At 38.5% G+C, this 16,198-nt stretch overlaps 1 protein-coding gene across 1 annotated transcript in view; it reads right to left on the minus strand.

The window, feature by feature from the left end:
• LOC137978496 (tryptophan--tRNA ligase, cytoplasmic-like) overlaps nucleotides 1-11,614 on the minus strand; it is a 27,588-nt gene extending 15,974 nt beyond the window's left edge. Inside the window, exons 1-6 of the mRNA XM_068825450.1 lie at nucleotides 11,360-11,614; nucleotides 7,930-8,038; nucleotides 7,668-7,787; nucleotides 6,825-7,007; nucleotides 4,042-4,142; nucleotides 2,016-2,128 (exon numbers count right to left, since the gene is read on the minus strand). Coding sequence (XP_068681551.1) covers nucleotides 2,016-2,128; nucleotides 4,042-4,142; nucleotides 6,825-7,007; nucleotides 7,668-7,787; nucleotides 7,930-8,038; nucleotides 11,360-11,564 — 831 coding nt within the window. The 5' untranslated portion in view covers nucleotides 11,565-11,614. The remainder of the gene's footprint in view (nucleotides 1-2,015; nucleotides 2,129-4,041; nucleotides 4,143-6,824; nucleotides 7,008-7,667; nucleotides 7,788-7,929; nucleotides 8,039-11,359) is intronic.
• Between the last annotated feature and the right edge of the window lie 4,584 nt (nucleotides 11,615-16,198).

Here is a 16,198-nt window from a genome sequence, read left to right on the forward strand (position 1 = left end):
TCCCCACCGTTCCACCTTCGTGCTTCAGATACAAGTCTTAAACCTTGGTTTTTTCGTTGGACGACAGTAGCTGCTTCTTTGTCGCTTTGACAAGATGTCAGGGATGAAACTTCCGCTTCAGGGCTGCTGCAATAACGCTTTTTTTATGATTTTACCAAGCCATGTTGTACTCGATACTTGCAAGCCTCACAAATAGCTTGGGGTTTAGCCTTCCAGAGCAGGCTATTGTTTGGCTACACACGTCTCAAAAATTCTTAAGAAATCGTCAGTTTAACATTTGTTTCATCGCACTATGCCCCACAGACGGCAACAATTCACAAAAACACTTTTAGGCTGATCCCTGCAAAACTTTATTTAACACAGAGGCAATACAAAAATCCTTTGCATTTAGGTTAAATGCGTCAAGATAAATTTCCCGCGCAAAACAACAAGTTGCAATCTGCGCGGCCGATAGCAATGCTCATGGCAAAATTAATTCGCGGCGGAACACAAAAACCAGACTAGTTACAGTACCTTCCCTTGCAATAGTCTAGTCGGCTCTTCGAGGGTGTTTTGACCAAGCATTTTGATTTTACGCATGTACAGATAATTGCCCCCACGTAACAAAGTCTTCTAGGTAGAATTGGTTGAATTTTGCATCTTGCGGGTCCCTTTGCGACCCAAATTTTCGCCACATGGTATGTCTGTTTTGCGAGCCAGACAAGGAGAACGATAGAAAATGGCGATCGTTGATGTAGTATTTATCACTTGATATAAGGAATCACAATCTGACTTCATTGTATGAGGTTCTCTGATTGGGCGGAAAAAAGACAATTGCGGAAATTTCCGCCCAATCAGAAAATCAGAATTTAATTTGCTCTAGAACTCGTCCGTTAAAGGTATGTTCCCAGGGGCTCTTCTCGTCTTACTTGAAAACTTTACGCCAGTCCCGATTCTCATCTCGTCTCGACTGACTGCCCCTGGGTCTCCGAGGATGAATTCGCAAACATTCATGTCACCATCGGACTTCTATAAAAATTTATGCCAATCTTGCCGCTTCAGTGATTCTCGCGAGATGAGAGTCTTGTCTCTAGAGACGAGTGTCTCGTCTCTCGAGGCGAGACTCTCGTCTCTAGAGACGAGACACTCGTCTCGTGAGAAACGAGACGAGACTGGTAACTTACTTTTGAGCGGTACTGTAGGGGCGGCTGCTACTGAACCAGAGCTAATGCGCATTAACAAGACATGACTTTAGTCACGTAGTGTACACAAGAATTGCTGACTGATGCAAACCAGAACTCACGATACCTTCCTGGCATTTCGCTAAATAAGCCTCCCCTTCAAAAAAAAAAAGGATTTAACACGAAACTCATGGAAAGTTAAATATTACAACTTTCTGTTATTTTTCTTTTAGTTTCTTTTTTTTTAATTCTATTATTATAAATATGATTATTATTACATTTCTCATTATTATTATTTATCATTTATTATTATTATTCTTTATTATTATTATGATGATTATTATTATGATTATTATTATTATTATTATTATTATTCCACGATCCCCAATTCTCAATCCCCAATCCTTGATTACCGATCCTCGATCCCCAACCCTTGATCCCCAATCCTCTATCCTAATTTTCCGGGTTAGAAAACCATTTGTATCTGATCAGGCACTAGTTAGGGATTACCATTTGAATACCCAGCCCACAAGTGAGGTTACCATTTGAATTAAAGTGGAAAATATAAATTTAGGAAAAGTGAAAAGGAATACTGTAAACAGCATAAATTCTATTAGGGAACAAGATTTCTACATTTTCAGTGCAAGATTATAGCTTGAAGAGATGACTACGAAACACAAGGAGAAAAGAAAATGAAAAGAAAAGGAAAGGGCATGCATAAAATAAAAGTTGCATTTTAAAAAGGTGTGTAAATGAGGTATTAGACATTATAGGTTGGGGTTAGCTGGACTAAAAATTTAAAAAAGTGAAAGAATTTACTGAACTACATGTATATGTAAATAATTGCAGTCTCACCTGATCTATTGCACAAGGAATAAGACACGGAACATCTTTTCTACTTCCAAATGTGTGTGGAAAAGAATGGCTGAATGATGGTGCTGCTTGGATGGCTGGAAATGCTATTTTACCTGCAGTTGAAAGAAATCCCCTCAAAGTTGACTCTCTAGTATGAGTTCAATGACTTTTAGATTGAAGTTTTAGTTGAAGACACTTACATGTACTATTAATAACAATATTAGGGTTGAAAACTACTGTTAACAGTAAAACTGCAATGAACTGGAACTGGTTGAAATAAAATAATGTACATGAACCTGAAGTACAGAATGCCCTGCAGGAGTGAAGTGTAACAGTCTTAACAGAAAAAGTGCTTGTTACACTGTACTTCATGACAAATTCTTACAATAAGACCTTCACATTTGCTACAAAAAATCCAAGCCTTAAAAATAACTCTAACCTGCATGTACAATGTATTATTGAACAGAGAATAATTTAATATTGAGAATAAGTTATTGAGCCTACAATGCATCATTGAACAGGGGCGTTACTTAACACAGGAACGGAACGGAATGGAGCGGAATTTACTGGAATAAACCGGAATATGCCGGAATGAGGCGGAATGACACCGGAATGAGACGGAATGAACAAGAATGGTACCGGAACATACCAGAACGAGGCGGAATGACACCGAAATGAGGCGAAGTGTCACAAAAATAAAGCGGATTGAACCGAAATATGCCGGAACAAGGTGGAATGAGTCTGGAATTAAACCGAATGACACCGGAATCAGACGGAATAAACAAGAATGGCACTGGTATATACCGGAACGAGGCGGGATGATGACAGAATAAGGCAGAATAAACCAGGAGGACACCAGAATCAAGCTGATTAGCATGGACCGGGATGACAAGGAACAAAAAGTAATTTTTATCATTCTTGGCTGTGAATGAATAAGTGTTGCAGAATATAGAGACTGACAAAGAAAACACAGTTTACATTAACAAGGCTTGCATTACTGGCGATATGTTCTCACAATCCTTCATGTAAATATATTATCAATGATCAATCTTTTTTCTGTGCTTTTGACTTCTATCTTCAAACAAGGAAACACTGCGTTCAGGTTCGATGGCATTTAATATTGACAATCGGGAAGAGTAAAAGAGGCTTCCGGCCATATGCGCGAATCTATTTCCGTATATCTCCATCACATGAGGGTCATGGGAAGTAGGCAAGCAACAACGGTAATTAGTTTCTGGTTCGCTGAACTTGATTGTGATTGGTCAATACACAATTGACCTGTCAGAATGAAATAAAATGTTCACGGGTTTTCCGACTCGCACAATAAAAACCGCCTCCGAGATCCATAGACAAAAACAATAAGAATAACATTCTGTTTCTCTTGCTACTGTACTTGACATGACGGATATACCTGTCAAAGTTTTCTTGTGATCGAAGTGTTCCAAATGTTACAAAAGGCAAAAACACAACAAAAGCTGACTGAAACAACCGAAAATCGGCCAGCGCTAACTAAAACACCAAATGTTGGCATTTTCAGGTTCATTCCGGTATATTCCGCTTTCTTTGGGTGTCATTATGCCTCATTCCTGTGTCATTCTGGGTCGTTCCGGTATATTCCGGTACCATTCTTGTTCATTTCGTTTCATTCCGGTGTTATTCCACCTCATTCTGGTACATTCCGTTCCGTTCCTGTGTTTAGTAACGCCCATTGAACAGAGAATAAGTTTGACTAGTTCAGTGAATGTTAAGCAAACAGGTTTTCTAGAGCATTTTATTCACTTACAGTGTATTTATTAGCGGAGTAACCATATTTTTATACATGACTGTATTTATAAATAGCTTTTTTATTCAGACTTCATACTAAATTATTATAATTTTTAGTTTCTGACACATTGCATATAGGTCATACTGTATATGTACATGTATAGTGCCCTACATGTTAATTTTTTGAAGCATCTGTATGCTACAAACTGCTCAATTATATAATTATTATAGTAAAAATAATACTGTAACAAAATTACTTTACCAATGCAGGCACTCTCATCAAATCCAAATATGGCTTTTACTTGGTTATATGTCACACATCTTTGTATCTTGATGATGTTTTTGTAGAATTCTGAGCTGCTCCTGAAAGAGGCAAACAGATACATGAAAATGAGCAATACGGTGCCATGTAAAATATCTACATATAAGACATGTTTAAAGTAATAACCACCCTCTTGTGAAAAGTGTCAGCATGAAAAAAGTCAGTCTTATTTGGGCCCCCTCTTGGACAAGAATGGCGCTGGATGCCACTCAAGTTCAAAAGATTTAAAGGAACTCACTGGTTTCTCTCTCAAGCCATTGACATTGCCTTCATTTTCTTAGGCTTTAAGAGAATGCACTACATTACTAATTATTGAAATTGATTATTTTAGATGTGTACGCAAAATGGGAGAGAATGTTAAGTCTACTGAAGAACAACAAACTGAGAAATGTGTGATAGCCTAGTCAAATCGTGCAAAGGTTAATGGCTAAATGCACTGAAGAAATTAGAAAGAAGACTGAACACTATTGATCCATCTCTTGGACCCTAGCTGCCAATGATATACATGTAGATGACTACAGACCATCAGGGTTCCAAAAGCAAGTGATAGGGAGACACGTTAGAAAACAGCCAACATTTGCATCAGGAAATTCACCAGCATTAGAGTTGACAATTCAATCTCAGACATGATGCTAATTAAATTGCCCATAGGATTTAAAAGACAAATTCAAATCATAGTCAGCGATCCCAGCCCAAAATCCGTAAATTTGTAAAAAGGATGGAACCCAACAAAGTCAGCGAGGAACATCACCAACCAAATATCAGCAGAATTGTTCTTGGCATATTATATCCTCCTCAACTACAATTGGACAGGTTGCCATAATGATTAGACTGTCATTTGAACCCAAGTGAAAAAAAAATTGTCGCATTTATTTTAGCAACACACAACACTCTTACAACACTCACTCTTCTACTTCAATCAAATACTTGTACCATATTTTCTTGTAAGAATTACCAAAACCTTCATTCAAACAAAGGATTCCAAGTGCACTACATCCATTCGAACACAAGCTTTAGCTAAAAATTTCAATAATTAATTTTCAGGTAACAAATGGAACAGCATTTCCGTTTGGCTGCCTAAAACCAATCACATCAACAAGTACATGTATAATGCCCCAAAATATAAACACTGAGCAATAATTATTGGCACAAGGAGGAATGAACCAATGAGACAGTATTTTTAAAATTAAACCACTTCATGAGGTACAGATACATGTAGTGTATTCCCAAATTGTTAATTCTGCAGATGTACATGTATGTCCACAAATGCCCCTAATTAGATGCATGAGATTTCAATAAGCATCATGAAGTGTCCCCTTGCTCTTCTGACCCCAACTTCAACATCACTCATGTCTCAGAATACAAAGAATATAAAGTCACAAAGTGTCCCCCAAATGCTGCTCCTCAAATTTTAAAGAATAAACGGCTGCATTTATTTAATCTTTTCAACAGGACAAGGAAGCTTTAATGTGATATTTTTAAAAGCTTGTTCTGATGGCCTGTCTGCTGCTTCAGTGCCTCCACGTCTGATATTTGACAAATCAATACAATATTGTTAAAATTGCACCAAAATTATGAAAACTGTTGAGATGAAGAGCCTACACTGTTATCACAATTTCCACCGCACTTCATAATCATTGCGTCATGTGAGAAGCAGTGTCAGCTTGGTGGGCCACAAGAAATCTGAACTGACTTTACGCATAGAACTGAGGCTCTGGGCTCTTGCCACCAGAGGCATTTTTTTTTAGTCCTCAGTTGTTGCCTTCAGTTGTCTCATGTAGAGTTGTCTCAGACCTTGGAAAAAACCTCAGACTGGTACTGATCACAGTATTCCTTACCCCAAGTATACTGCTAAATGTTTTTTATTGGTATACTGTATGTAGAAGATTATTTCCAAGATAAAAATCCCGTGCCAAAATTACGCACTGATTGTTCTTGTTGTTATTTACATGTATGTTAGGGATAGGGTCTCATCTTAAAGGGGCGGTGTCACACTCTTTTAGTCAAACTTCAAAACACTAAAAGACATCCTTGCATCACTGAAAACCAAAAAATAATGTTGTAGTTTTCTTGCCAATGACCACTGAAGTGCACTGAAGCTATTCTTTGTTGTTTGCAGCCAAGAATGGAGAGGATGGTAATGGATTAAAACTTGAAAAAACTGGCCAGATTTTTCAAGTTTGGTGACAGTGCCTTCAGAAAGACACCAAAAATTGAACACTGTACAAAATGAAATAGCTCTTTGTGCAATAAATATAACTATTTCATATCTCATTAGTGGATTGTCAGGAATTTTAAAGAAGTGAGCTAAAGTACTAATTTAGATTTTTACCCATTTTTGACCTGAAAGCAGCAAATAAGCATGACAGTGCCCCTTTAAGCAAGAAAGGGGGTTAAAACTGTTAGAGTACATGCATCAAGCGTCAACTTCTAGAGAGACCTGATACAAATGAACACCTTAAAAGACTGTCACATTCACCCAATCACCCTTTTGCCTGGTAAGTGCTAGCCGCTTAACCCATTGACTCCTAGGAGTGGGACTTGATAGATTTTACTGTGTCTATAATACCCCAGACGATTTTACCCGTTAAGGGGGGTGGTCCAGGGCGGTTCAGGTTTCAATGGGTTAAAGGTTCCCTCTTCCAAACACCAGTTGACAGCAGCTGAAATTCTCCCAAAAGAAAACAAAATCATACTTAATGATAGCTTAAAACAAATCGTACCCAATGTAATCAATATCTGAGAAAATAAATGTCTTTTTCACATCAAAGCCACAAGCTATAATATCTTTTGCATTTTCATAAGCTAATCTATGAGCCTCTTCACATTCCAGGTCCTTTAGAAAAAATTTCTCATCATCTGTCAGCTGAATGACCAAAGGAACATTGAAAGCATCCTGTAGATACCTGAAATAAGATTTCAAAAAACTGTTTACATCAACATGCAAAAATTTAAAACTATTGAACAAACATTTATCTCATTCTCTGCATGTGGTATTTGACATACAATGCACTACTGCCACCAATAAAGTCACTCTCGATTATGATTTTCTCTGGCATTAACCTAGCATTGAGGATGACCCAAAGAAATAACTTTATCTGTATACAAATTTGCACAGTCTACTTTGGACAGTTTGTTTGCGACGAAACTTAAATGCAAACAAAGTTCAATTACCCACAAAGCAATTAATGCACTTTAGGTGTTCAAATCAGTTATCAAAGGGCATTTTAATTAAATAAGTGTACGAAAAACTCTGGATCTGAAACAGAACTATTCTCCACCATTAAAAGACTACATGTACATTAATTGCAATATTGTCCAAGTATGTATTAAAGGGCACCCCTTATGTTGCATTTATAAGTGACTGGCGACCAATAAGGTTGTAAGGGCCTGGGTGACTCAACAAGGGATCCAGAGGGTCAAATTTCCACAGCTCCCACCAAACCACTTATAAATTTTCTATTATTTTGTCAGGTCAATTGAAGCTGACCTTGTGGGGTTTTTTACCCAAGATCCCTCTCTTTTCTGAAACACTGTCGAAGTGGCATGACATGATTTATACTTACTTTGTAAATATAAAGGGAATAAGGTGCCCCAAATGCATTGCCTCAGATGAAGGGCCTCTGCCAGTGTACAAGTAAAATGGTTTTCCTTTAGAGTACATGTCCAGCACAAAGTCAAGGTCCCTGAAACAAATACAGTATCAAAGCATTGAGTCAGAGTTTAAATTAAGAGAGATGCCATTCCGCTCAGTTGGGAGCTTGACAGATGTGACACAACATAACTAAGTATTGTTCTAGCATCTTCATATTCAATTTATTACTGCACCTGTGAGAGAAAAACACGCCCCTTCGCAGCAAGTGGTGAGGGGCTTTTCCAGTTAATTGCCGTATCCTTTCTTTATGTTGCTCTTCCAGTTTTGAACAGCCAAACTGTCCTGAGATATCACAATAAGAAAGAAATTGTCAATGTCAACTAATGTTATTAATGTGCCAGTAACAGCCTTCCTGGCAGATGAAACAAGGGTTCTCTTGTACCAGTGGTTAGCTTGTTTCAATAACAAAGACAATGTTTATAAACCGATCTTCCTAAAGCAAACTTTTTTGTTTACCAGTGGTTGGCTCATTTGAATAACAAACCGCTGACCAGATGGCTCAGTCCAAAGTGCACTGGACGTCTGTGCAGGAGATCACGGGTTTGATCCCTGGCTGGACCAACACTCAGGGTCTTTATTTAAGTAACTGAGGATAAAGTACTTCTTTTGTAATTCCATCTGCATTCAGCAAAATAGTAAGACCTTTATAAAGTTTGTTAAGAACAATAAACCGTGGGCCCGTCTCACAACACTTGTTTGTGATTCTGTCGGGTGTTAAAGAACCCACACACAGTCCAAAAAAAGTAGGGGATGTACGTAGTCCCTCATGTTGTGGTCTGGTCTGTGAATATAACAAATTGTGAAATTACAGCAGGTCCACATTAGCTGCATAGCTGCCAATATAGCGATACTTGCTGTTACGTCACCTACACCTACGTAGTGTCATTAATGTGCCAACCAGAGAACTAATGCAGTGTCCACAATACCTGGACCGGATCACCAACCAGACCGAATCATGGATCAGGTCACGGATCAGATCACGTATTGGATCACGCACCGGACCACAGACAGGATCATGGATCGGATCAACAACACCAAGAAAGCCTGCTCGGATGGCTCTGCAATTAAGAACTGATTGAGTAAACCTGTTTCCCTTTCTTCTTTTTGAATTTGTTGTTAGTTGTTGTTGTTGTTGTTTAATAGTTAGGTTCAGTAGCTAATTTCCAGTTATACTTTCGTGTTCTATGTGAGCATGTAACAGTGTGTGCTACAGCTAATAAGAAAACTAACATATAAAAGCTTATGGACATGACTTGCTTTAACGTCGTTTATATCGTTCAGACCAGCGATGTTTATATGTCTTTAAAATTCATGTGAAAAAAAAATCCTATAATTTTTGTTAAACAACTATATTTCCATGAAATAGGAATGGCTTGTTTCATTTCCCAAGACTCAAGAAACAGAAATTGTTCAACATCTTCAGGTTTATAGTGTGTTTTTAGTTTTTTGTGTTTTGATTCATTCGTTCGTCTTACTGTCACCATGCCAACTCATCTTTAATCTTTAATCATTATAATGGTTAATCTTTAATCAGTATACTTCGATTCTAAAACAGTAAAAACTACACTAAGAAGTTTCAAATAATAAAGCTTAAGTAAATAGATGAATAAATAACATAAAACATATACAATAAAGAACGTCTACAATTTGCTGTGAATTAATGGCTTTAAATTCACTTGGTGATTCAGGAATTACAGAATGATATAGGTTAACTGTTCCGAGTCCTCATGGCACAAGGATAATTTATATCTACTGTGTATCATTCGCTGTACCGGTACCAAGTTCGTGAATTAAGGTGCACAGTTTCTGCAGCATGAAGCTCTTGTATTTTGAGATATCTCTGCTGGTAGAGAGATAGCAATATGTCCTATATAGATCTTTTAAAACATACACATTTGGTTGACAAATCTGCGATGTTTCAATGAGTCCCAACCCAGCACATCAATCATCTGGTAGGCATGCCTAAAATGGGAATAATTATTCTAGACAAATCTAGCCACACAACATTGCACCATCTCTTTTTTATCGACATTGCGTGTAGGGATTCCATACACTGCTGGCATACTCCAACTTAGGGTGTACAAGTGCAAGATATGCATTACTCTTGATCTCCAGAGAACAGCCAGATTAGATAATTTCCTCTGAGGAGACCAAGGGTTGAGTTTGACTTCTTGCAATTATTGTCACAATGTTCATTCCATGATAGATTATCATTAATACATGTATGCAAACCTAAATAAGTTGTAAAAGGTACTTTCGAAATAATCTTGCCATTCAAAGAATACTTAAAGTAAACAAGAGTTTTCTTACAACTTATCCCTGAAAGAACTTAGATACATTAAAGGTAAGTTGCCAGGTCTTCGAGCAGACGGAGAGATGATGTAGATCTTGGCAGTCCTGCAAGGTAACTACTTCTCTGTCCACAACACAGTCATCAGCAAACATGCGTAGACTTAATTGAATGGAAGAATGTGTATCATTTACAAATAAAAGAAATAACACAGGACCCAAAACACAGCCCTGTGGAACCCCAGAAACCACAGGACATGATGAACAAAGGATTCCATTCTTGCGGTAGTTTACCGTTGATATTATTAGCGCAGGTAACAAGTAAAAGGATATCAGACCTGAATTGAATTAAAAGTTCTGCTCAGAGCTCAAACCTTCGCGCAATTTTGTCAGCAACCCCTTTCGAACCATGATCCGATCTGGTTCAGATTTTGTACTTCAGTTCTCCATGTTTTTCAATGTTTTTGACTCTTTAGAATCATATTGTTTGATTAAATAGTTTTCTCTGAAAAGTTGAACACTTTACCCAGGTGTGACCAGATACATGATGATTTCAGAACTAGAGCAATCAGCAAAAATTTTCTGTGATCTCTTTGAATATGCTTGTGGAATTTAAATCACTTAATGTGTAGGTATCCAATCTGCGATCTGATTCGTGATCTGGTCCAGGTATTAGGGAGCTTTAGCAACGACGATGGCAAAGGCAACGAGAACGTAATCGTTAAATGTGAATTTGCGTTATTGTAATCGCTTCGCGACTATTCCAAACATTTTAACGTGACAAAGGTGTGGCAAACCCCTAAAGAACGAAACTGGTATATACGGTGCTCAATTTAGGAGAGAAAATGAAAATTTTTCCTCAAGCACTGACGTTCTCCTTAAAACCTCAGATTTGGTCATTTCACGTTGTTGTTTTGCTGACGACAGCAAAAAAATAGACAAAAATGATGAGATGCACGTGCAGAGCGTGAAAAGCTATTGCTTTTGCCAACTAGATATGCAAATTTGTGACGTTCGCGTTGCCGTCGCCGTTGTCGTTGCTAAAGCTCCCTATTGTCAACACCGGATCTATTTGCTGTCAAAACAAGGCATGCTTTTGTTCTTTGGTTGACAAAATTTAAATAACAAAAGATTTGTTTATAAACAGTGAAGTCACCCACATATATCAAACCTGCTTCAACAAAGAAACAAAACCAACAAAAAAACAAACGAAAGAAAGTGTATTTTAATTCACACAGCAACTTGCTTTGTTTAGAAGCATTTAGGTCATAGCAAGGTATTCAAGTGGTCTCAATTTGATTGATATCAACTTACTGATTAGTTTGTCGTAATCGATCCCTTTGTTGTCAGCGGCTACCACTTTTTCCATAGTTACAATCTGTTCAGCCCCGTCATTCACCATGTTCTCCTTGTTACTTTCGTCGTTCGAAGTGGCCATACTTAAAAATAACTTTTTTGCATTTAGGATCAAAGGAATCCCACTGACGTTCTTGCCAGTTGAAAGAAATCGAAGCAACATACACGCACTTCCGGATCAATGCATGCTGTGTGGTGAAACGTGCCCGCGAACAACGTGCCCGTGCTGGTGTGTACGCTGAAATGAAATGTCCACTATTCAACCTTCAGATATTCACAGCCCTTGTTTGAGTCATCGAAATTACAATTAAGGTTACTTGAAACTTTTGTGCGTGTCCTCCACAAAAAAAAATTGTGCACGCTCTTTTTAAGGACGTTCGCGCCAAAATCTTCCTACGGTGAGATTTTCTTCATTTCTCGCCTAGAGTTAGGTCATAAAGTACTTACTCCAAAAAGGAAAGAAAAAATGGGGATCACCGACTTTGTTTCGGAGAAAATGGCAGTGGAAAAATGCCTTCATTTCGAGAAATCGGTCATAATAGCGAGATGTAGGCTCATCTGCTCATCCATCGAAAATCATAAAAATAAACTTTTTGAGCGAACGTTTCCGTGCATAGGTTTTTAGGAGTGAGATTTTTAGATAATTGTATGTCGCTAGGGATGTGGTTAACAGTAGAGTTCATCCTCGACGAGCGTTTTCGTAAGCTCTATCCGTTGCAACCACTACCGGAATTCGATGGCGCGAGGAAAGAAAATGTTAAAAAAAGATAACTTCTTACGGTGAGATTTTTTTCATTTCATCATATTTTGTAGATAGTAAGTAAAGTAACTGATTCCTGATTAAAAAAATAGGGGTCACCGATGATCTGAACGAGTAAAATCGATGTGATTTTGCAAAGCTCTTGGAAAAGTTCGTTTGTCACGCTTTTGCGTGACCTGTCGGGCAAGGACTGGAACCCAAGAGAGGATCGATCGTTGAAGAGATGAAAGGTTTTTACCGAAAAAAAACCTTTCTCGAGCATAGCAACGAAGTTTTAAGTAGGGATCATCTTCATTTGGTTGGTGTTTTGTATAATATCTCTTCATTGGCGTCATGCTCATCCTCTGGAGTGTGTTTTTTGTGAAATTCAGTCGCTGATTGTTTCCACGCAGGTCCGCACTATTCAAGCGGACGAGGACGAAAATACTGCTCAATTTTCACGAAAGTAAAGGAAAAGAACTTTAAAAACATGCATTCACTTTGAACTTAAGTTCGTAGGGTAATAAAAACATTAAAAAGAAACAGCCCCATTAAATTTACGCAACGGTTCGTCGTCGAGTTTTCCAGACTTTCAGCCACTAGTCTACTCGATCAGCTACCTTTTCCAGAGCTTTTCCATCCTCCCGCTCACTTCTCTTTGAAGTTTCATGATGGTTCGGAAATAAATGTGCCATTCTTTTGCCGGCCGGGAATTTTTTCCTCGGCGTTTTTGTCGCCATGTTATTTTAACTGATGCTTGAAAAATTTGTATGAAAGTCAAATAGACTAGTGCACGACTGATAAAACCTCGCGAATATCAGTCGTGCTGTAGTCTACTTGACTTTCATAAATATTTTAAATCAATTTTGGCTGATTACGATCTTCTCTGATCCAACGCTGTGCAAGACTTATCGTCCACGGTTTTTGCAAAGGTTTTAAAACCTCCACTTCACTAATGCTCGAAGTAATGCGTGACATTTACAGTCGCGTTACCTGCGCAGTAACGTTGCGCACAAACAATTAGCGCGAACGTCCTTAAGGTGATTCCTTAATATTGCACTGCGCATCCTGAACTACGCATACGGTGTGTCAATGTTTACAAATCAGTGACAAATTGGTCAAATTTGTAACATTGTAAATATGGCGTAAGTCGATCATACACGCTGAAACAGTTCTCAAAACACGTGAGAGAAGTTGGGAATGACCATAATTCTTTGCGAATAAGCGCGCGCATTCCGAGAACATAACGAATTTTGTTGATTCGATCTACGATAATCGAGATAGACAATTACGATAGTGGTTTATTCTTAAACGAGCACGGTGACCTATATTTTTTATTTCATAACTTTGGTGTACGAGTTATGCCCTTTACAACAAAAGCGAGTCTAAGTGCGAGTTTTATCCTGCCTATATAATATATATGATAAAAAGTGTGCCAACCACGGAACAAAAGTCATTGTTTCAACAGCTAATTAGGTTCTGGTTAGCATGTTACTGCGTTTTTCATAATTCTGCGGAATTCATCTTCAAGCGCCAACGCGTAGTTCCTAAAATATGGAACGACCTGAAACCATCTACGACCATGATCTACAACCACCTACAACCACCTGCAACCACCTCAAAAAAATCAACAATCGCCTATAACCACCTCAAGAAAATCTACAACCACTAAAAAAGAATCGAATACCATCTTAAACAAGCCATGATTATCTAAAATAAGTGAGACGACAATATATCACGCACATGAAGTACAAGAATTCAGTCAGTAAAAAAAACCTCCACCTCCCCCTAGAATCATTCTATTTATATTTTGTACTCCCTCAGTAGTAAAGACTTATAAGAACTTTACAAACTGAAATGTCAAGTTACAAAAAAAAAAGAAATAAAATAACAATAATAATAAATTAATTATCCATACTCGTGGTCAAAAGAGTAAAAATACATTGGCAATATGGGTGATATAAAATATTTAAAATATGTACAGGATGAATTAAAATCTGTCAAGTCACTCGATTGACTTGGGTTTCTCTATCCTGGGTATCAGACGTTTTGGCTCATTTGTTTAGGTAATGGCCCTAGGGCTTTCTCTCTCTCGGGGTCTGCTTCACTGACGTTTTGTTAGCAGTTACTCGTCTTGTATTTTACAAGGACTTTTATTTTGCATAAAGCAAGCTAACAAAATCTGTACCTTGCTGAGTTCGCATTTGTTAGCGTTAATAGTATTTTCGATCCGATGCTTCTGTTTTATGAGGGGTATATTGTTTTGGTTTCCCATCCATATACTAACCCCACCGGACAGGGATAAAAATTTCAGTGACCTTTGGTATTACAAAGCTGTCAGACGCCAAGAGGGCACGCTTAAACTTGTGGTGAAAAGAAGTTGTCAGGGAACTTGAAAATTATCATCATGTCAGCCCAGAAGCCAACGTTTCTCGCTTCTCTTTTATTTGTTATTCTTCAGAGACTGGAATGCTGTAGTTCAATACCACACAATTCACTGCCTTCTGATTTTCTGTAACACATACCACAGGCAACCCAGTGCATGCTTCACGGAAGCATCTCGTTAAATATACCTTATTATTACAGAGACCTCAATCTCGACCCCAGAGCTCTTCTCTTGACTGAGGGAGAAAAGAGCTCTGGGGAACCCTGAAACAAAGTGTCTTCTCATTGGTTTTCGTGAAGAACAATCAAAAGCGTCTCTAACTGGTGCATTCATGTTAGCACGAACAGGCGCCGTAAGGTTCAAATAACCAATTTTTGGCTATAACGTTCCTATTGCGCATGTTCTCCTACATAGAGTTTCCCGGAGCCTTGGGTCTATCCAAGACTTTTCGAACAAGAGCCTAGTAGAGAAGAGTGGTTGTGAAGGGGGGTGGGGTGGGGCTAAGATTGGAAGATTAAGGAGACTGGTGAAAACATTATTCTTGGGTTTGCCTGTGTTTCCGAGACTTTGCATCCCAACACGTAAGTTTGGATATTTTTGAGGTGGCTGTAGGTGGTTGTAAATGGTTGTAGATTTTTTTGAGGTGTTTTTTTGTGGTTGTAGCTGGTTGTAGGCGGTTTTAGGTCGTTCCATGTCTTAGTAACTACGGCGCCAACGACCAAATTGAGTTAACCTTTCTATCAATCGAACTTCCGACGCCAACTACAAAGGAAAGGAAATGAACTTTATTTAAGTGTCTAATCTTCTAGGGCTGTAGAGCACTAATCGGGGACACTGTAAATTGAAATTAACAAGTTAACGCAAATCAAATCAAAGTTTGGCTTTTGAAGAGAGGGGAAAACCGGAGTATCCGGAGAAAAACCTCTCGGTGCAAAGTAGAGAACCAACAAACTCAACCCACACATGACGTTGAGTCTGGGAATAGAACCCGGGCCACATTGGTGGGAGGCGAGTGCTCTCACCACTGCGTCATCCCTGCACCCAAAATATAGCCGTGCATACGGAACCCGCGCCCGCAGTGCGCGCGACAGTCAAAACTGTGCTATCCTGTCAACCCTTTGCCCTTTCACCGCAAACGGTGACCTTATGTGCGTAAACGACGTTGTTGTCGATCTACCATATCGAAAGGACGCCATCAAAGTCTTTTTTCGATCCCTTGACGTCCGAATAGAATTGGCTAGCAAGTTCCTGTACGAATCTGACTTTACTACATACCGTTTGTGGTAAAGTCAGACGACAACATTGACAAGGGAGCGTCCTTGATAGGGACTGCGACCTCTGACGTTTCCTTTTTAATATGTATCTTTTACAAAATAAAACATGATTTCATTTCATTTGATCAGCACGTTGCGTGACTACGTGACGATCATCTTGGAACTGTTATTCTGTTGTTGTTTTTTAACGAGGTAAAGATTACAATGCGATTTGAACAAAATGTGGAGCTCAGCGAGTTTTCAGTGTCTCTGGCAGTTGGCGTATATTCCACAAACTCCAATTACGGAATTGATAAACAAACTCCGATTTTTCGGAAAGACAAACTCAGATGCTCGCAAGAACCAGCTTTGATTTTAAAACCCCAAAAAAGTCCGATTAAAAAAAAAAAAACTAGGAT

This window comes from Montipora foliosa, chromosome 12 (genome assembly GCF_036669935.1).
Source record: "Montipora foliosa isolate CH-2021 chromosome 12, ASM3666993v2, whole genome shotgun sequence".
Lineage (NCBI taxonomy): Eukaryota > Metazoa > Cnidaria > Anthozoa > Scleractinia > Acroporidae > Montipora > Montipora foliosa.